This window comes from Mustela erminea, chromosome X (genome assembly GCF_009829155.1).
Source record: "Mustela erminea isolate mMusErm1 chromosome X, mMusErm1.Pri, whole genome shotgun sequence".
In the NCBI taxonomy this organism is placed as follows: Eukaryota; Metazoa; Chordata; class Mammalia; order Carnivora; family Mustelidae; genus Mustela; species Mustela erminea.
In genome coordinates, this window is record NC_045635.1 from 9981169 (window position 1) to 10003237 (window position 22069).

The 22069-nt window shown below is 46.0% G+C and overlaps 1 protein-coding gene across 11 annotated transcripts in view; it reads left to right on the top strand.

Moving 5' to 3' along the window:
* OFD1 (OFD1 centriole and centriolar satellite protein) overlaps positions 1–21074 on the top strand; it is a 54889-nt gene extending 33815 nt beyond the window's left edge. For 9 of the 11 annotated variants that reach the window (XM_032329599.1, XM_032329607.1, XM_032329608.1 and 6 more), the window contains 14 exons: positions 1202–1321; positions 3133–3206; positions 4210–4301; positions 4695–4884; positions 5810–5940; positions 6450–6561; positions 8016–8621; positions 9108–9231; positions 13284–13384; positions 14382–14492; positions 17207–17364; positions 19684–19830; positions 20575–20642; positions 20934–21074. In XM_032329599.1, the coding sequence (XP_032185490.1) occupies positions 1202–1321; positions 3133–3206; positions 4210–4301; positions 4695–4884; positions 5810–5940; positions 6450–6561; positions 8016–8621; positions 9108–9231; positions 13284–13384; positions 14382–14492; positions 17207–17364; positions 19684–19830; positions 20575–20642; positions 20934–20976 (2077 nt within the window). In that variant the 3' untranslated portion in view covers positions 20977–21074. The remainder of the gene's footprint in view (positions 1–1201; positions 1322–3132; positions 3207–4209; positions 4302–4694; positions 4885–5809; positions 5941–6449; positions 6562–8015; positions 8622–9107; positions 9232–13283; positions 13385–14381; positions 14493–17206; positions 17365–19683; positions 19831–20574; positions 20643–20933) is intronic. The other 2 variants (XM_032329601.1, XM_032329600.1) reach the window with 2 other exon arrangements.
* Positions 21075–22069: the final 995 nt, after the last annotated feature.

The window sequence follows — 22069 nt, forward strand, 5'->3', positions numbered from 1 at the left end:
ACCTGCTCTGCTGCCAAAAATATATATATATAATATATATATATATATGGTAGTGCTGAGTCTTGAGTTGTCCTGGGTGAAACTGTTTCTTTAAACTGCTTCTCCTGGTGTCGTGTTACTTTTCTAAGTGCTCATGGATTTTTCAGCCTTCAGATTTTACCTGAGATTAATACCAGGCTCACCAGTCTGTAGTTGGTGGAATGAGCTCTCTTCCCCATTTGGGATCTTGACATTCATAGATACTCCAGGAGTCCAATTTTATTTAAGTTTGTTTCCATCTTCTTTAATGTTTTTTCATTCTCGTAGGCTCTGTTCATTTGATTTCTTCTCTCTGCCTTTCTTACTCTCCTTTTCGTGGTATGGAAGTGGCACGGAAGTGGCACATGGATAATGAGAGAGAAAAGTAAAGGGACAAAATGTGTGCAGATTATTGGTTACATAATCATGATTATATTGTCATTTCCTTACCTCCACCTCCCCGACTCCTCCCGTCTAAGCCTGTTAAACTAAAGTGGATTTAATGCGCCTTTGCCTTCCAGATTAGCCAGCAGAGGGAGCGCTAACACACCGGATTTATCCTTTGCTTGGAACAGGCGGTGTTCATAGGTCTCACTGTGGTTTGGTTCTAAGTACCTGTGAATTCCTGGCTCCAGAGTTGGTTTTGTGGGTGATGGGGCGGGGGGGGGTCTCACCATGAGAAGCACTCCGTTCTCCGGATTTGGAGGTTTTGAAGCACCCATCTATTGTTTGCTCTTTCTTTTGGCATTCTTCGACATTCAGTGTGATGGATTATTAAATGCCAAAAACGAATCTTCTATCTATAATTCTTATGGGCTCATCAATTAAGTCTCACAGTTAGAAATAACATTCTAGAAGAAATAAGCATTTAAGTACACTAGAGTTTGGGTTGTAGCTTTGTGACTAAAAACATCACTCTTTCATCCCTAAATTGATGATGGCCATCGATTCGCTGGAACCTCTTTTTGAGTGTGGTAAGAGACCACTTTGATCTTACTACATTCACCCTCCCCATAGGCAGGAGCCACTGGATAATTCATTCCATCTGCTAGTTGATGAACTAGCAAAGTCAGTTTATTAAGTAGATGGAGGAACTAAAACACAGGTGGTTTTTTCCCCCTAAATTTGTTACTTCAGATATTGTGATTTTCTTATTTGCTTTCTCTGTTTTTGCTAATTTCAGGGCTCAGAGGCTGGAAGAGGAAAAAAATAAAAGCATAGCTGACGCACTTAGGAAGAAGGAGCTGGATATAAAGGGCATTGAGGAGAGCTATGACCAGAAGCTCAAGAATGAACTTCTCAAGTAATTGCTGGGCACTGCTAAAGGAATCCTGTGTTCCATTAAGTTGCTAGAAACATAGCAACACTGATGAAATAGATAAGATCGACAGTTTATGGCAACATTTGGTGTTTAAAAAAATACACGTTTTCATTGATAGTTGCACCTTTCCCATGAATGTTTAAGATGGGTTTAAAAAGGTACAGAGAATGGCATCCTCTGCTCATTCTTACTTGTAGCTTCTCTGACACTGACTGAAGGCTTATGCTTTGCTTTAGTTTTTAGGGCACATTAGGATTTGCTCGGTTTTCACAGCTGAGCAGCTGCAAAGTCAGAAGTATGATCACTTTCCATTCTCGCCTCACACCGGCACGAAGATGGGGATAGGCCACGATTTCTCCCGTGGCCTTCTTCCTGGTTGCAGCGTTTGTCACTGAACGTGTGCCTGGTATTCCTTCAAGGTTCTGCCAAGTCCGAATCCAGAAAAAGGGTTAGCTCTGTGAAGGACAACACAGCATGGAAGAGGAGAAGATGGACAGATGTAGTCCCTGGGGCTTTCCCGTAGCCTGCGGTGTGTGTTCCGGTGAAGAGTGTCTTTGTGCAAAGTCATAAAGCCCGGATGGTGGCTTTCCCGACCGTGTGGCACGGCAGCTGGCGCGCACTGAGTGCTCTCTTAGTACTGACTAAGTGCGTGTGGACTGAAGCGGTGGCTCCGTTCAGCTTCTCTGGCCGTGTCTTAGTCATTGGCCTCTTTAGAATTTTTGAGAGAGAGAGAGAATGAGAGAGGGAGGGAACAAGCAGATTCACGGCTGAGCAGGGAGCCCGATGTCGGGCTCCATCACAGGACCTGAGATCACGACCTAAGCTGCAGGCAGATGCTTAACTGACTGAACCACGTAGGCGCCCCCGACTGGCCTCACCTTATTGCCTTGCCCATAACTTGTCCTGGGTATTCCACCCCGGAGTACCCACAAAGGTCTCTGGAGGTTATTCTTTAAAAGAATTCTGTTAAAAAAGAAAAGTAGCACCTTTTCATGTATCACTTTTGAAATGATGAGTCTCATCTATGTATTACGTCTGCTCCTCTAACATACCAGCGAACACTGAAGTACATCTAGTTGTTACACACATTTTTCTTTCCTTATTCCTCACAGTTTGCTAGCTTTGCCCGACCATGGATAGAGTTTGAACTGTTTGGTATCACTTGTTAGGCTTTGGGTGTCCTCAGATGACTTTCGCAGGTGTTGAAGTTGGGAGAATATCACAGGATTGCTTCTCCTTCCTTTCTCTGGCCTCTGAACCAGAAAGTCAGCTGGTAACGGCTCGTGGAGGTGGCTGAAGCCGCATGAGCTGCGCCTTGGGTATCGCTAATTCGGGTCTAATGCTCGTGGCAGTTGGCTCTCAGTACCGTGCTCCTCCTTGAAGGGCAAAAGTGCGTATCTTAGAGGGGGGAGAAAGGATAGGGGAATTGGATGACAAGTGACTGACTTGGTTATCATTTGGGATCTAGAGTGTCATGCACACTGTAAGTTGACCTTAATTTACTGCCTCGTGTCAGTCGAGACCAACTGAGAAATAATTGCTCTCAGTAACCTCACAACAACATCGGGACCCTTGATTTTTGTGTGATTGAGTTTTGGGACCTGATTAACAGGATCGCAGCCGGGTTTTATGGACCTTCTATGTTCAGATCCCTGGCTTTTGTCTTGAGAGAGCCTGAGGTTTACCTGTTTTCACCTTGGGATCCCCGGTGCTATAGATAAGCTCATGTGTTGACGGCAGTCTGTCCAGGAAAGCGACCAGGAGCTCATTTTTGGTTCTTTTTTGATTGGCAGGTATCAACTTGAACTAAAGGATGACTATATCACCAGAACTAACAGGCTGATTGAAGAGGAAAGGAAGAATAAAGGTGACTCTGGGGGCAAGCTGTGTTTATCAGCACTGATACAGGCTGTTAGCTTTCCTAGTTGGGCCTCTTCTGTATCCTAAAAAAGACAGAGCTAACACATTCTTGTCACTACAAAAGTTACCTGTTTTTTGTTATCTTAATTTCACAAAATAAAAAAGTACTCTCACTACATTTTTGTGAACCTTAGTGTTTAACCTTCTGTATATTCACAAAGGTCAGTGATTTGTCAGCAGGATTTTATCCAACTTGATTTCAGCGTATTTTGGTAAATGTGATTGTTAAGAAGTGGCAGCCGCTTACTGACATCCCTTCAATACCACTCTTTTTTTTTTTTTTTTAAAGATTTTATTTATTTATCAGAGAGAGAGAGGGGGAGTGAGCAAGCACAGGCAGACAGAATGGCAGGCAGAGGCAGAGGGAGAAGCAGGCTCCCTGCTGAGCAAGGAGCCCGATGTGGGACTCAATCCCAGGATGCTGGGATCATGTCCTGAGCCGAAGGCAGCTGCTTAACCAACTGAGCCACCCAGGTGGCCCTTCAATACCACTCTTAACCATGAAAGAGACTTCATTTCTTCCTAAGGAAAATTTTGACTTCCCTGTCCCTGTGACCTAGTTTCTTATTTCTTTTACTTCTAGTGTATTTTTCTGTTTCGTGATATTTTCACATGATCAATAACCTCTTAAACTCCTGTAGACATTAGCCTGAAACTAGGAAAGCTGGATAATTTTTCAGTCTTTGAGATATTTTGCATTTTAATATATGTGTAGCGGGAGGGCGTTTGCCACATATTTGACAGCTGCAGTTAACATCCCATCACCTGTTGTGTAACAGGGCTTATTTCGTGCTTGCCTGCTGATTTTTTTTTTTTTTGGCCCTGATGTCTGCTTATTTAGATAATGAAATAGTAGTCATTAGAGCTGATCTGTGGGCCATAAATTATTAAATGATCTTATATTCACTAGGAAAACATGATGATGTTAATTGGTTGGCTCTTTCTTTCAGAAAAAGCTATCCATTTGCAAGAGGAGCTCACAGCTATTAATTCAAAAAAGGAAGAACTTAATCATTCAGTAAATCGTGTCAAAGAGCTTGAGGTAATTTTTAAGCTTGTTGTTTTGAAACAGACATTAAGACAATGTATGAAACTTCAATTTTAGTCATACGTAATTTATCTTCATTTATCCTCTTGATGTGTTTGGACTGGTTGAGCCCTTAGTTGCATCCGGAAAATGGGGTAATGATCAGAAGCGCTAGCTTTGCAGGACAGGTTGTACACGGTAGCAGCTGGATGAACTTGCCCCGGCCCAGCGCTAGGGCAAAAGATGACTTGTACTGCGGGAGCTGGGGTCTCGTCGTGGAGAACCAGACTTCTGTCAAGGAACCTTAATTCAGTCGTGACGCCCAGCTCTGGGCGGCCCGCCAGCTTTCACGGAGGCAACCCTGTAAAGTCACTGTTCTGGTACCGGTTTTTCTGTTTCAATTTGCAGCTTGAGTTAGAGTCTGTCCGAGCCCGGTCTTCGGCAGTAACCAAGCAAAACCATCTGCTGAATGAAAAGGTGAAAGAGATGAGTGACTATGCGCTCCTGAAAGAAGGGAAACTGGAGCTTCAGGCACAAAATAAATTACTTAAACAACAACTGGAAGAGACTAGAAGTGAAAACATGCGTCTCCTAAACCGTAGGTCTTTTTTTCTAATTGGCATGGCTTTGTAATTGCTATTAGCTTGGTATTCTGAAAGCGCTTTGTCCTGTCAGGGAAGCTTCAATTGGGAAGATGTTATAAAATTAAGATTCTCAAATCGGAGTTAGTTTTTGCTTGCTGCTATGTAGTCGTGGCACTAAGACAGAAAAGGGCCCCTGGCTCCCCTTGCCCGCTGAACCGGCCAGTGGGGACGCGATCAAGGGCTTGGAAGGAGGGAAGAGCGAGGTTGAGGTGACGTTGAGCCCTTCTCCATCTCCTCCTTGCGGAGTAGCCCTGGGCTGGCCCTGGGTCTCAGCAAAGTGAGATTCCTGACGCTTCACCAGCGCCCTGTGCCTGCTCGCTCTGTCCAGCTCCGGGAGTGCCTCCCTCCCCGACCCTCCAGGCCTGAGGACTAGTAACCGCGTGGCTGCAGTCCAGCCCGGGAAACTGCGCCACCTTTTGTGGCCACCCTGTGTAAGTGTCTCTTTATTAGAGGGTCTCTGATGGCCCGTACTGGGAACACCATCTGCTTGCTTTCTGGACCCTGAGTGCCGCTAACAGAGGCACAGGTTGGATTGGACCTAGGGGCTGTCACTGGCAGGCTTTGACAGAGCGTGCTTTCTGTGCCTCTATGCATAGTAGAGGAGGGAGGTGGTCATTCATGTTCATTTGAGGATTTGAAGGAGTTCTTATACTGGGAGTAGAACTCTGAAGAGTGGTAGAGTTTGCAGTTATGTGCATTAAATTCTTTTGTTCTGAAATTGGTGATTCGGGATTGCTTTTAGACCATCTAGTAAAACTAATGTGAACTGTGTGCATATAAAGAAGGAGCAAAACTGTCTTAAAGCCTCCTTAGCTGCTTTTGTGAAGGGAAATGAGAAAACTTCAGGTTGGTGATGACCAAGCTTTTTTACCTTCATAGGTGTAGCTCAGCCATCTCCCGAGCTGGTGGTTTTTCAGAAAGAACTAAAGAAAGCAGAAGACGTTATCGCATTTGAGCATAAGGAGTTCGAAAGCCACAAGCAGGCTTTGCAGAAACAGCTGCAGAGTGAAGTGAGTATTGCTCTGGGCTCATCTGGGTGTGAGGGTGGTGCACTTTGTGGGTGTGTAAACTCAGTGTGGGTCACACCAGCATAAATCAGATCTACTTTTACATAAGAAATTCCCCCCATATGCTAATCATTCCGCCAGTGTTCTTTCTCATCTGAGAAAATTCTTGAGTGATTGTGACATTATATTCATAATAGTGATACAATCAAGAGGAAAGTAAACTCCCCTACACATGTGGTTTTCCAAGTCGTGATGGTGCCCATTGTTCAAAGTATCCCTTGATCCTCACCCCGCGACTTAATTCTGTCTCCTGTCCTGGAGTAGCTGCTGTGTGAGATGAGTAAAGAAGGAGCTAGAAAACTTGTTACTGTGTTCTGTGGTTTCATAGGTATAAACCTGCTCAGATTTGGCAAAAAAGAGAAAGAATAAGCCAGAGGAGAGAATTGGTCCTTTTGAAATAAGCTGTGATTTGTCTTAATGTTCATTTCTTTTCCTTCCCTAAATCTTTTCAGATCGAACATTCTGCACAGCTGAAGGCCCAGATACTTGATTATGATGACTCCGTAAAGAGGTTAACTATACAGGTTGCCGATTTGAAATTGCAACTGAAGCAAACCCAGACAGGTCAAAGACATTTTTAACATGTGTGTGTGTCTTTGTGTGTGTAAAGCTTCTGATGTTTGTGAAAATGTAATGATGATGACTCAGTGAATTTTTAGTAATTCTCATAGCACGGGAAGAGGGAAGAGTTATAGAAATATGTGTCAGCTGAGAAGTAAAACTTCTATTTCAGGACTAGCAACCAGGTCCTCCGCTATAGCGACCTGCTTCGGGTCCCTGTTGTGAAGTCTGTTCTCTGACCCTGGGCTCACTCCCTTGAACTTTCTTGGGCCTCAGTGTCCTCACTGTGTAGTTGGGCTAGGAGTGGCGCTGGGCCGTGTGGATGGAGGTGAAGCGAGATGGGTGGCAGTATGGGGCTTGGGACACATGACACGGAGGGGATGGCTGCTGCTGTCGTTTCCTTACTCCATTTTCACTGCTGTGCGTGACGTCCGCCCCTTCCTACTTCGTAACAGGGATGCCGAAGCTTCCACACCTTCTTTCGCTGCTTGCAGGCACAAAGCAGGTTCCTCCGTGCTCCTGGTGGGCATGCTTTCTCGCTTCTTTGTTCCGAAACCCCCTCTGTCCCATTCGCACTCTGTCCTGGTTAGGCCCTTGTTTCCTTCTCCCCACACAGGTTTTCCCTTTACTCATTTCTACTCTTGCCTGCTCTTCACTGTCTCTCCATAATTCTGTTTGCTGCACTGTCCGCAGCTGGAATTCTGGTGACCTCATATCAGGAAAAATACTTCAAGAAGGTAGAACTTTTTGAATACCCGCGTTGCACATTGTGAGCCTCTGTCTGGCGGCATCCTCACGGAGGCGTTGCAGGAGAGGTAGTGGTCCGGAGTGCCGGCTTTGCTCTGGGCAGTGCCAGCAGCTCTCCGCCTTGCTCACTGGGTGAGCCAGCCTCAGTAGTCTCTGCCCTCCATCCGTAAAATGGGAGCAGTGAGCGTTCGTAGCCCACAGCGTTGTTGTGACTGCATGTCCTCCTTCCCTTATCGGAAACTCAGGCCGTCGGCTCTGGCTTATGGATTTTGCCATGGCCCTGGGGGTTCTGCGCAGCGTCCTGCAGTGAAACACAGTAATTACTTTGTAATCAAATGGATGAACATTCATGCTAGGTGGAATAAGTGAAGATCGTAAATGTGTTTATGTTGGTTCAGGTCAAGCTTTTCAACCAAACCAGTTGGGCTTTGCCACCAAATAAATTAGGAATATATATTCAGTTTTCATAGTTCTTTTAGATTTCACAATTGTGTGTAATGGATTGTGAAGTAATATCATGTGTAATGAAAGGTCCATATAATCTTTTGATAAGTGTTAATAATTACCATCATGACTGCACCTTCAGAAACTAATGTGGAAGCTTGTCCTTAATACCGCCTTTCGTTTTTGAAAAATCATGATTTCGATCTATTTTAACTCTCCTTTGCCTTTTCCTGTCATTTCTTACGTGGTCTTCTTGGAATCCGCAGCGCTCGAGAACGAAGTGTACCGCAGGCCCACGCAGTCTCTGATCGAGCAGTCCGTCAGCAGACTACTGAGTGGCAAGATGGCGGTGCCTTGTGATGCAGATGTAGATGGGGATTTCTTAAAAAATCCTCTCCACCAGGAAAGGCCGGTGGTGGTTATACCAAGGATCATAAGTTATCCAAATGGAAGCGCAGAGAGCAGTTCCTGCGATTCTGACCTTGAGTTTGTAGCCAATACCAAGGCCAGGATGAAAGAGCTAGAGCAAGAGACCGAACGTTTGGAGAAAGCTTTCCAAAATTACCATCGAAGAGTTAGTCAACTCCCTGCTAAAAGCCCTTTAGCAGCCAAGAGCCCAGCACCCCTGCACTTGCTAGGAACACTCCAGAGCATCGATTCGAGTTCATCCCAAAGACGCACTTGTGCCGAGGACAGAGTTGTCTCTGAGCAGCCTTTGGTGGGCATCCCCAAAGAGGACAAGAGCAGCACCTCGGAGGCGTGGGCGGGCAGCAAGGCCTCGCGACCACGCAGGGGCACCACCTCCAGACGCCTCTCCTCCACTCCTGTTCCCAAAGCAAAAAGAAGCCTCGATGGTGAAATGTATCTGGAAGGTGAGCGGCTGCCAGGAGGGTTGCAGGAAGCTCTGGGTTTGCTCTGGCCCTCGGAGGGCCTCTTACCCGAGTCCAAGTGCAGCCTGCCCGAGATGGCAGGAAGGAGCAGGAGCCGAGCCCGGGGTCGCCTGAGCCCCAGCACTGCTGTCCTCTCTCTGGACCTGCCTTTCCTGGTTAACAGGAAAGGTGTGCGGGGTTGCTGTGGGCAGTGGTGGGGTAGTGTCCTTTTCTAGCAATTTCCTGGGCATGCAGACATGTGCAGAGCGACAGTGGCTTTCCCTTCACCGCTGGTTAGTTGGGTACATTTTATTATTCCTACTGTAGTTCCATTTAGGGCCTTGAATTGTTAGTTTGGTGAGATCACTTATGTCCTACACAGCTATTTACAAGGGTAGTAGAACTCATTGTCAGAGTAATAGAACCGTTTGGAGACCATGTTGCTGTCTTCTCCTTGCAATTCTTAAAGTCAAGCCTTCTGCCCCTTAGGTCTGGGCCGATCCCGTACGGCTGACCCCAGTCCTTGTCCCGACAGAACGCCCCGGCCTTCATCTGCTGAGTCCAGGCACAGCGCTGCCCTGCACCCGCGGCCCAGCCCTCCAGAGCAGGCCAGGTAATACCGCCTTCCGCTGGACCTCAGCTGAGTCTGCGGAGCTGCTCGGGGTCTCACCTTGGACTCCCTGGGCTTTTCGGTGGCAGTATAGAATCGGTAGTCAGGTTGTAAGATGACGCGTGATCTTTGAGAGCAATCTAAATTACCTGGGCCGGGGCTGGGGGAGGAGCATTGTTTTTAGTAAAGAAGTAATTTCTATTGGTTTGCTAAACTTGGCATTAGGATCTACACTCTGCTATAAGTAAACAGCTTCGTACTTCAGAATGGACCCAGTTGGGGGCCTGGGTGGCTCAGCTGGTTGAGCGACGGCCTTTGGCTCAGGTCATGATCCCGGATTTCCAGGATCGAGTCCTGCATCGGGCTCCCAGCTCCTTGGGGAGTCTGCTTCTCCCTCTGACCTTCTCCTCTCTCATGCTCTCTCTTACTGTTGCTCTCTCAAATAAATAAAATCTTTAAAAAAAAAAAAAACCTGGTTAACAGAGATAAAACAAATGGACCAAATCTGCGGAAACAAATACAGTTTAAACTTAAAACAATTTCACACATCACTAAAAAGTCATATAAAAATATTTTGGCATTTAAATATAAACAAACAAGGTTCCAGTCTTTTTTTGTACTTGAGCACAGTTGACAATGTTACATTCATTTCAGGTAGAAAGTGTGGTGAGGGGACTCCTCATGTTACGCTCTGTTCCCCACAGTTAGGAGCTCGGCCTGTCACTGTACAACACTGTTGCACGGCCCTTGACCGTATTCCCTGTGCTATGCCTTCTGTTTCCATGGCTTGTTCGTTTCATACGTGGAAACCTGGACCTCCCCTCCCCTTCACCCATTTTGCTCATCCCCTGCCCCCTTCCCTCTGGCAACCATCACTTTGTTTTGTATTTATAGGTCTGATTCTGCTTTTTCTTTGTTTATTCATGTTTTAAAAGATTTTATTTATTCATTGTAGGGAGAGTGCACGTGAGTGGTGGGGGGGCAGAGGGAGAGAGACTCTTAGGCAAACTCTACGCTGAGCGTGGAGCCCAATGTAGGGCTCCGTCTCACAACTGTGAGATCGTGGCCTGCGCGGAAATCAAGAGTTGGGTGCTTAACCGACTGAGCCAGCCAGCGGCCTCTGTTTGTTTGTTTTTCAGACTCTACATGTAAGTGAAATTACATGGTATTTGTCTGTCTCAGTCTGATTTATGTCGCTTAGCCTAATACTCTCAGGTCTATCCATGTGTTGTTGCAAGTAGCAAAAAATCTCATCCTTTTTTATGGCTGAGTAATACCCCATTAGGTATAGCTATGTATGCACCACATTTTCTTTACCATTCATCAGTTGTGGACACTTGGGTTGCTTCCATATCTTGGCTGTTTTAAATAATGCTACTGTCAGCATAAGGGTACATGTATCTTTTGAGATTAGTGTGTTCCTTTTCTTTGCATGAATACCCAGTAGTGAAATTACTGGATCATATGGTATTTCTGTTTTTAATTTTTTTTTAAGATTTTATTTATTTGTTTGACAGAGAGAGAGCACAAGTAGGCAGAGAGGCAGGCAGGGAGAGAGGGAGAAGCAGGTTCCCGTATGAGCAGAGAGCCCCATGCGGGGCTCGATCCCAGGACCCTGAGACCATGGCCTGAGCTGAAGGCAGGGGCTTAACCCATTGAGCCACCCAGGTGCCTTGTTTGTAATTTTTTGAGGAACCTTCATACTGTCCACAGTGGCTGCACCAGTTTGCATTCCCACCAGCAGTGCATGAAGGTTCCTTCTCCACATCATCACCGACACTGGCTGCTTCTTGTCCTTCTGGTTATAGCCATTCTGACCTGTGTCAGGTGATACCTCATTGTGGCTTTAATTTGCCTTTCCCTGATGAGTGATGTTGAGCCACTTTCCACATGTCTGTTGGCTTTCTGTAGGTCTTCTCTGGGAAAACATCTGTTCAGGTTCTCTGGCCATTTTCCTCAGTTTATTTGTGTTATTGGTGTTGAGTTGTGTAAGTTCTTCACATATTTTAGATATTAGCCTCTTCTGGGATATATCATTTACAAAAATCTCCCATTCAGTAGGTTGTCTTTTTGTTTTATGATGCTTTCTGTTTGCTGTCCAAAAGCTGTTTATTTGTTGTAGTCTCAACAGTTTAATTTTGTTTTGTTTGTCTTTGTGTCAGGAGACCTGTCTAGGAAAATGTTGCTAAGACTGATGTCAGAGACATTAGTGCCTGTGCTCTCCTCCAGGATTTCTATGGGTTCACATCTCCCATTTAGGTCTTTAACCCTTTGAGTTGATTTGTGTGTGTGGTGTAAGGAAGTGGTCTAGTTCCGTTGTTTTGCATGTAGCTGTCCAGTTGTCCCAAGACCGTTTGTTGGAGAGACTGTCCTTTCCCCACTGTGTATTCTTACCTCCTTTGTTGTTAATTGACCGTATTAGTATGGGTTTCTTTCTGGGCTCTCTGTTCTGTTCCCATTGATCTATGTGTCTGGTTTTGTGCCAGTACCATACTGTTGTGATTATTACAGCTTTGTAATATATCTTGAAATCTGGGCTTGTGCTACCTCCTGCTTTGTTTTTCCTCGAGATTGCTTTGGCTGTTTGGGGATCTTTTGTGGTCCCATACACATTTTAGTATTACTATTTGTTCTGGCGCTGATTGCACTGAATTTGTCAATTGCTTTGGGTAACAGGGACATTTTAACATTATTATTTCTTCCAATCCGTGAGCATGGAATATCTTGCCATTTGTGTCATCTTCAATTTCTTCCATCAGTGTTTTACAGCTTTCAGAGTACAGGTCTTTCAGCTCCTTAGTTAATTTTTTTTTTTTTTTAAAGATTTATTTATTTATTTATTTATTTGACAGACCAAGATCACAAGTAGGCAGAGAGGTAGGCAGAGGCAGGGAGGGGGGTGGAACCAGGGAGCCCGATGCAGCGCTCCATCCCAGGACCTTGAGATCATGACCTGAGTCGAAGGCAGAGGCTTTAACCTGCTGAGCCACCCAGGCACCCCTCCTTAGTTAAGTTTATTTCTAGGTGTTATTTTTTGGTGCAATTGTAAATGAAATTGATTTCTTAATTTCTCTTTCTGCTACTTTGTTATTATTATGTGGAAATGCAGCCCATTTCTGGGTATGAATTTTCTAGCCGTGACTTCCCTGAATCCATGCATTTTAATAGTTTTTCGGTGGAGTCTTTAGGATTTTTTATGTTTAGAATCATGTCATCTGCAGATGGTGGCAGTTTGGTTCTTTCTTTCCAATATGGATGCCTCGTATTTCTTGTCCTATGGCTGTGGCTAGGACTTTCAGTACTGTGTTGAATAAAAGTGGCAAGAGTAGACATCTTGTCTCGTTTCTGATCGCATAAGGTTCCAGTTTGTAGATCATTGAAATAAATTCCAGGCAGTGGGTCCTGGGGTGCGATTCGTGAAGCAGGAGGCAGTGGGTGTGTTGAGGAGCTGAGCAGTGAGTTGCCCAGTCTGGGATTTGAGTCATACGGAGGTGCCTGGTCCCCATGGCTGGAGACGCTGGATCCTTAATTCCGGGCTCCGATCTGGGCTTCTGCGTATTGACTCCGTTACACTGTGCAGAGTTGAAAACGGTCACATGTGCCTGTTACAATCCTAATGCCTGTAATGGTGTTCTATATCATTCTTTGTTGTAATAAAGCCAGGAAGAAAGCTCAGTTAGGGCCCTTTGACACACGTGGGCTTCTAGTATAACCTCTTCAGCTGATCTGTGCTGAGGGTGTGCAGAATTTGGGTTTCTCAAAAATGCTTTCTCGTTCTTGAGAAAGTTAACTCGTCATAGGAGCACTGTGGTAATGGTGGTAGTGCCTGTCTCGCGGCATGTGGTGGCCGTGAAGGGTCACCAAGCCAGCAGCTTAGAGGGACGCCTGGTGTGCGGAAGGTGACCCCGGCAGCCTAGCTCTTATTCTCCGAGAGCCCAGGAACAACTGCTTTCCGAAAGCATTTTCTTGAGTCCCAAAGGGTTTTCATTGCCCTGTGCTCTTGGGTTTTACATTCCTACGACTTGACGCTCTTGACTTTTATTCTTCCATTCTAGTCTTTGTCAAAGACGAGTGGAGCTTCAAGACAAAAGTGAATTTTCAAATCCGGCCAACCTACCTCGTAAGGACAATGAGGAATTTGAATCATCTTTCGAATGTAAGTTCTAATACGAGTACTGGTTTTTATAAGCTCAAAATGGAGAAAGCTTAATTTTGGTGAAACATACTCATTGTCTTGAAGAGCAGAGCAGTTACAGATTATGACATTTTTGTTTTGTGATAAAACCACAAATACAGATATATTGCCCCATCTTTACATCACGAAGATTTTCAGGGCTCTGCATTCTGAGTTCCATTAAGCATTTCAGGGTAGCTCACAATGTCAGAGTTGGAGCTGAGCCTGTAAGTGAATCCTTAACTCAGTTTACCGAGTTTGGGATTGCCTCAGATTTAAAGTGATTTTTAAGAATTCTTTTTTCCCTTCTATGGAACATGAGTATGCCGTTACTTTTATTGGTCCCATTGACTGCCTAAGATTTAGAAAGCCCGTTTTTAAAATTCAAGAATGGAGGTAAAATAATATAAGCTTGTGAGTCTGAAATTGGTATCCTGGCTGTGACCATGCCCCAGAGCCCAGCGCGGAAGGGTAAGTGGGACAGAGCCGTAGCGCGGCTCATGCCCGCGGTTCTTTCCAGCTTGGCAGTCTTCATATTTCTGCGTAACCTGCCATTTTGCTTCATGGTCTCATGGCCAGTGTGCAAGTATCAGGTTTTGAACATTTAAATGATAAGGCTTAGTAAGCTTTTCAAAATCCTTGTGACCAAGTTTGTTAAATCACTGATCTCAAGTAGAATTCAAGTGATTTATCCACAAGCCAGGTGAATTCTTTCCCTTGGTAGATTTTACTATTAGGGAACCAATGAGATTTTATAAAGGAATCTAATTCTTGAAGCAGGACAACACTGGGAGAAGTGAGTACCATGGTCAGGCGGCTCCAATGCAGACTTCTAGAGTTCTCTAGGCAAAGAGCTGGCCCTGTTGCTTGGGCCAAAACTGGAGCGCTTCACCGTGAGTTCTTGCTACACTGCGCTATGCTCCCTTCTCCTGCCGTCGCTGTGGAGGACTCACGGGACGCTTGTTTGCACCTCGTGTAGATGCAGGGAGCGCAGCGAGGCAGTTTGAAGCGGATGGTCTCCATCCCGCCGGCGACATGCCTCACATGGATGCCGCCGTGGCCGCCGGACCTGTGTCCTGTCACTCCCCGAGTAAGTTTTCCTCTGTTTTAACGAACAAAGTAGATTAACGAATTCGTAGTGCTGAATCTTACTGTTTTCTCTTCCACCGTGCCTTAAGAAAGTAGGACAAGCAAAACCTTGATATATTTCAGTCTGCAGAAAAGCTGGTGACGTTGCAGGGAAACTGGCCATGAGGTCTGTCTTGCCAGACCCACCCCCTGTCTTTCCTCATGCCCCCTCCAGCTGACCTACTCCCTCCCCAGCGTGGAGGAAAGGTGTAGTGGGGAGCTTGGGGCTTTGCTTCCAGGGCTCAGCCAACCGCCAGGTCCTTTTCTCCTTGGACCAAAGTGTTGAAGCTTCAAAGTTGAAAGGAAATGCCTCAAGTAAAACTGGCTACTGGTCCTTTCCAAACACGGGGAGATCATCCTCCCTAAAACCTCCGAAGAGCCTGTTACAACCAGTTTCTTGGTTTGAGACACGGCTGGGAATGTGAGCAGTCGCTGACGGAGGCATGAGACTTGGAAAGGGTTGATTTTTGCCAATTTCAGAGTAAATGATGCTAGAGATTCATTCAGCCTTTTCTCTACTGGAAGTTTCCTCATGGCTGGGCAGACAGCAGTGTACCAGCCTAGGCCCCTGCTTCCTGGAGCTTCTGTAGGAGAGTCGGGCAGTCGTCAGGCCATCGAGGACCTCCTGTGGGATAGATACCGATAGGGACTGTGGCACCGAGAGCAGGTCCGATGGGCAAGCGTTTGGCCAAGATCTGAGTGAGGAGGGAAGAAAAACGGCCTAGAGTAAGGGAAAGCCGCCGAGCAGACAGGTGTCAGGTTTCTGACACACAGCATAGATGATAGTAAATGGCTTTTTAAATGACTGTTAAGTAGTGTGGTTGTGTTGCAGTCATTGAGAAAGTCTCTTACATTGTTGTTTGACGTCTTTATCTGGAGTGCATAGGGAGACGCAAAGGCCCCAGGCTCAAACCTTTGTACCAGTGGGACCCTTCTTTTCTTTGTTCTTAAGGTCCAGGATGGTTTCATTGTGCCTGGGCAGCTACAAAGTGCACCTCCCAGGGAAGAAGCAGCCCTTTCCATCTGTTTAAATTAGCTCGCAAACAGCACTCTCATTCTGGGGTTGCGGCTCCGTGTGAGAGCCTGGCCCATCGGGGAGTAACCCTCGCCCCCCCAGCAGGCAGGAGGCTGCGTCGCTGCTTAGGGAAGTGGTCGGCACCTCCTCCGCTGTTAGAATTTCATGACCAGGATTAAGAGAGTTTTGTTGTTCTGTCCTATTAGTAAAACTAACTTTTTGCTAGTGACTTAGGACAGGGCATGGCCGTGAGGTTTGAAGTCCCATGGTGAACCTGTGCGCTTGCCGTTGCTTAGCATTGCTGGGGAAGGTTGAGGTTAGAGGCCAGGGCTGGAGGAGGTCAGCACAGTCATCCGTGGACTTGAGGTTGAATTCAGCATGTGAGGCATGGGGGCCTGTGTTCCAAGCTGAGGGAACAAACGATGAAAATACGGTCCTTGGCCGGAAGGAACACAAGTAGAGAAGATCAATGCCTGTGGGTTGGGACAAGGCAGGTACAAAGTACGTGTGGATATGGTGCTGGAGGAGCCAGGTGCGACTTTAGGAGTAAGGAGGACCTCACCCAGGAGGTGGCTTCTGAGTGGGGGCTTGCGTAGCAGGTAAGGTTGTGGGGGAGGGAGGGAGCGCCTCGGTTAAGGAGGCCGTGAAAGCAAGGGCGTGGCATGAGGCCAGCGCGGCTCTGCTCAGCGGACAGTGGGCGTGCGGCTCCATGGATGGCAGGGCTCGAACGTGAAGGTCACGGTGACAGAGGAAGTCTGGAAAGAAGAAGGCAGATTGTCAGCCTGAACCGCTATGGGTTTGGACTCCCCCAGAGCAGAGAGTGTGCGGAGCAGACCCAGGAAGTGACCCGCGCTCACAGTGGTGAAGGTGGGTTGCCTGCAGGCAGAGGGACCAGCGTCGTGGAGAGCACCAACTAGGTGGTGGCAGCGCCCCGCAGTGCAGCAGGAGGAAGGGCCTGTGAGCCTTGCTGGCCGAGTGGACATAGCACGGGAAAAGCGTGATGAAGGAGGCGTGCTCTGTGATCAGGCGTGGTTCCGGAACCCTCCGCAGGAATGAGGAGTCCAGGAAGGAAGCCAGGGCTGTGGGATCTCCAAGTGTTGATGGCGGGAAGCCTGTTAGAAGCCAGGGCGTGAGGAAACAGAGAGGTCGGGCCTGGAGAAGGAGGTGTGGGAAGGGTCGGGGATCAGCCTGGAGGAGGTGGCAGTGAGCTGGCTCTGGCGGGGGCGTGGGTAGAGCGGCGGGAGAGATGGGATGCCTGCGCGGGAGCCAGGGGAAGAGCTGGGGAGGTGCTGGGGAGGAGAAGAGGGGCTAACGGCTAACTCGGAGTCCGCTAGCTGGGGGCAGGCTCCTAACCAGAGGCACGGCTTGCCTTGGGAAGAGTGGAAGTGAGCAAGGAGCATAAGGAGCTGTGATTGGGGGGGGCGTGGGAGGCGGTTAGGGTCCTCATCTGAAGGGTGGCCGGTCTTCGTCTTAGCAAAGTAAAAGGCAGGTGCGGGGCTAGGAGTGGGTTTGGGGGCTTGAAGATGGAGCAGGCCAGGAGTCCATGAGAAACCACGCAGAGTCTTCCTGAGCCTCGGCAAGGGCCCCTGCAAAGCAGCCGTGTGTATGGTTGAAAAATCCGATGCCGGAAACTACGTACCCTTGCTTTTCTGTCCCGTTAGGCGTGGATCAAAAACAAATGGGAGAACAGAAGGAAGAAGAAAAAATGTGGGAAGAGCACATGAGAGAACGCAGGCAGAGAGAAGAGAGAAGGCAGAGTGAGCGGCAGGAAGCTTTAGAAAGGGAACGAAGAGAACTAGAGAAACTGGATCAAGAGCGGGTAATGCTAAGTGCACGCAAATTCTCTGTGTGGCTTTTCCTCCGGTGGGCCTCCTGTAAGTACTTCGCTCCCAGGGACACGAGTCCTTCATGTGTCCCGAAGTCTTAAGAGTGACAGGTAACTTTGGTTTGGGATTTCTTCTACCTTACATTATTACAGTGTTACTGACTACGTTCCCTACGCAGTCCTCCAGATTGCTGTGACTTACGCTTTCTATGACTGGAAGTTTGTACCTCTTAATCCCCTTTATCTATTTCCCCCACTCCCTACCCCCCTCCTCCCTGGCAACCACCAATTTGTTGTCCGTATTTGAGTTTGGGTGTTTGGGGTTTGTTGTTTCTTTGTTCATTTGTTTTGTTCTCTAGATTCCACGCGTAAGTGAAATCACATGGTCTTTGTCTGTGTCTGACTTATTTCACTCAGCGTAATAGTCTCTGGGTCCCTCGTGTTGTCCCAGATGGCAAGACCCCATCCTTTTCCTTTCTGCGGCTGAGCACTGGTTCATCGCGTGCACAAGCCCTCTCCACCCACACCCCCATGCGCGGACACTGGGCTGCTTCCCTCTCTTGGCCGTTGTGTCTAATGCTGCAGTAGACATCGGGGTGCGTGTGTCTTTTCAGATGACTGTTTTCGTTTTCTTAGGGTAAATATTCAGTAGTGGAATTACTGGATCATAGGGTAATCTGTTTTCAGTATTATGAGGAACCTCCATACTGTTTCCGCAGCGGCTGCACCCATTTGCGTGCCCACCAGCAGGGCACCACAAGAGTTCCTCTTTTCTCCACACCCTCACCAACAGTTGCTGTCGATTGTTTCTTTGGCTATAGCCGTTCTGACAGGTGAGGTGAGAGCTCACTGTGGGTTTGGATTTGCATTTCCCTGGTGATGATGTTGGGCATCTCTTCGTGTGTCAGTTGGCCATCTGGATGTCGTCTTCGGAGAAACGTCTATTCAGGCCCTCTGCCCGCTTTTTAATTGGATCGTTTAGGTTTTTTGGTGCTGTGTAAGTTTTTTATATATTTTGGGTATTAACCCCTCATTGCCTATGTCGTTTGCAAATATCTTCTCCCATTCAGTTTGTTTGTTTTCGTTCTGTTGATGGTTTCCTTCACTGTGCTGAAGCTTTTTATCTTGATGTGGTGCCAGTAGGTTTTTGTTTGTGTTTGGTTTTTGTTGTTGTTGTTGGGGGGGGGGGTGTCCTTTGCTTTTGTTGCCCTTGCCTCAGAAGACATATCTAGAAAGATGTTGCTAAGGCCAGTGTCAGAGAAGTTACTGCTGGTGCTCTCTTGTAGGATTTCTGTGGTTTCGGGTTGCACATTTAGGTCTTTCATCCATTTTGAGCTTATTTTTGTTTAAGGAAGTAGCCCGGTTTTCCCAGCATCACTTACTGAAGACACTGTCTTTTCCCTGTTATATATTCTTGCCTCCTTTGTTGTAGTCAGTTGACCATATAAGCATGGGTGTACTTCTGGGCTCTCTATTCTCTTCCAGGGATCTGTCTGTTTTTGTGCCTGTACCATACTGTTTGGATTACTATAGCTTTGGGAGTATATCTCGAAATCTGGCATTGTGATACCTCCAGCTTTGTTCTTTTTCAAGATGGCTTTGGCTATTTGGGTCTTTTGAGTTTCCATACAAATTTTAGTTATTACTAAGTTTAATATTAAAAGCCCGCGGTAGGCATCCCGGTCTTCTTTGCTTAAGAGCACTGAGAAAGCCTGTGTGTAACATAGACCTTAGGAGTTCAGCAGCAATGGGGAGCTTTTGCAAGCTCATTCTTAAGCATTCTCATCTGGTCCTGGAAACAAGCTGTAAAGAAGGTGGGCTTGGCTTTGCTCTAGGTCTTCCCTTTTTAAATGGGTTTTAAAGAAGACATTCAACATCAGCTAGCTGGAACTAGGGTAACCCTGCGGAGGAGACTGCTGGTCAGCGGTGGCTTTCAGGGTCATCCCTGCTCTCCTTCCTCTGGTTCTCTTCTGGCCTTCTCGGTCCTGCTTCTGGTCCCAGGCACATGGGTTACTCTGGCCACTTCATATACCTGCTGAGTCTTACCAGAATTGATCTTCCCTATGGATGTTCCTTGGACTCCTGGTTCATCTGGCGTAAAGCACAGGACACTGGAGGCGAATTAATGCCTTCCTTCATTGAGATGACCTGTTTGCCCCCCTTTGATAGCAGTGACTTCAACTAAAAAAACAGTTCTTTGGCATGCAGGTTGTACTTACAGGACCAAGATTATATTACTGTGCCCTTTTAAACACTTATAGGTTGTTTTAATGTTTTTATGTATTTCCTGTGTTGGCACCTGTAATTCCACAGAGGATGATTGAAGAGTCCTTGAAGATTGAAATGGAAAAAGAAATCAGTGTTGAGGAAATGAAAGGCCAGTCCGTTTGTGGTGAAAATCCTTTGGAGAAATACATGAAAATTATTCAGCAGGATCAAGACCAGGAGACGGCAGAAAAGGTGCTCATGCTGTGGACTGGCCTTCTGTGATGGGGGCTGCCAAGATGCTTTGGTTTGTTCCCAAACTGTACAACCCAGATCTGCCTTCTCCATTGGAGCCAGAAAGGTGGAAGCATAGAAAATCCACAGTTCAGATAGAGCCCTGAGTCTTTTTGATACATGAGACTCTTTTTTTTTTTTTTTAAAGATTTTATTTATTTATTTGACAGAGAGAGATCACAAGTAGGCAGAGAGGCAGGCAGAGAGAGGGGGAAGCAGGCTCCCTGCTGAGCAGAGAGCCCAATGCGGGACTCGATCCCAGGACCCCGAGATCATGACCTGAGCCGAAGGCAGCGGCTTAACCCACTGAGCCACCCAGGCGCCCTGATACATGAGACTCTTGACAAAATTTCCTTGCTTTGCTTGGGTGAAGATTGAAGAGATTTTGATTTGTCATATTTTATAAAAGTTTAGGATGTCTGTCATTTTAAGAACAAGAACACAATGAAGGTCTGTTCATGAACAATGAATGCCTGAGGACTGTCCGAAGCCCTGGTGTTTTACTTCTGTCTCACCGTGGGTGTTGAGAATGGGCACCAGATGGGGTTTTTTTGATGTGCTTGCTGAATTTCATGTTTGAAAGTCACCTCTTTCTTAGACTTTTGAATTGCATCTATTTCTCAGATTAGTCCTGAGAGAAATCAGAGTGTTGAATAAGATTGATACATAAGTAATTTCAGAATTCTTTTTCCCTCTTTGTGTCAGAGTTCAAAGAAAGTTGGCAGAGAAGCCTCAGAAGTGGACACGCTGCCTTCTAGCGACAAAGACGGAAGGTATGGTTTCCTCAGTGCGGTGTTCCTACACAAACAATTACGTTGCCGGTGTGTCGGCCAAGGGGAACGTTCAGATACTTGAGTCTCCCTGTGAGAAATTAGTGAAACAATCAAAATTAAGGACTTCAAAAAGATAAATTTGTTTTATTTTTTAATTTTTGAAATTGCTTCTGAGAGAACTTTTAAACGAGGATGGAAACCCTACAAAGAATGTGAACATTTTAAGGATCCCTGAATAAACTTGACAAGAATTTAATAAATTAAAATTGTTTTTATCTTTCCCTAATTTAGTTTCACGGGCTTTTCTCACGAAGAAACAGATGACTTTTGGTAACCATGTTTGCTGTCCAGCATCTTACCCATATAACTAAAGGCCTATGAATTCTTTGTAACAAGACAAAATTCTCAATAAAAATTGTATGTGTAATCCTATATGATTCTGTTTTATTTTGTTTGGTTTCATGGTATATAAACCAGAAATCATCTAGTCAAGTAACACCTCTTTAGAATTTTTCCTTTCAGGCTTTGCATGACCCTAGAATGGGGTTTTTTTCCTCTCCATTTTTGTCATAGGTTATATTTATTTGAAACTCTCTTGGTCAAGTTCCAGGCCTATATTTTGGAAGTTTCAGCTGCGTTCCTTTCCTCTTCAGAGTTGGGCTACCCACTGTCCAATAGGAGTTTCATCTTCCCCAACACTCTCCGTCTGATCTGTCCCTGAAAATAAGGACACGGGTCTTTCTATCCCAGGTGTTAGAAATAATACAGTATCACCTCTGGTCTTTACTTCTCACATCTTCTTCTTGAGAATGAACACAACCCCTTCTTAGATGATGATAAAAAGTAACATTTACTGAGCACTTTCTGTGTATCAGGTACAATTTTAAACCTTTATATGTATTAACTCACTTAATTCTTACATCATCCGTATGAAGCATGTGTATTCTGCCCGCCTACAGTTTACAGATGAAGAAACACAAGGCACAAGGAGTTTCGTAGCTCCATCGGGGTCTCACAGCCATCAGGTAGCAGAGCCAGGATGTATACACCCCTCCCCCTGCTTGTGCACATGCTCTCTCGCAAATAAATAAACAATCTTAAAAAAAGTTCAGTTCCTTTGCCCATTTTTTTAATTGTGTTGTGTTTTGCTATTAAGTCATATGAGTTCTTTCTATATTTTGGATATTAACCCTTTATCAGATACATAGTTTGCAAATACTTTCTTCCACTTGGACAGGTTGCTTTTTCACTTTGTTGATGGTGCCCTTTGTTGTACAGAAAATTTTTAATTTGATGTTTTGTTTTGTTTTGAAGAGTTTGAGAAGAACTGGAGTTGATTCTTTAGGAAGTGTTTAGTAGGATTCACCAGTGAACCCATCTAGTCCGGGCTTTCTTGTGGGGAGAGTTTTGATCACTGATTTGATCTC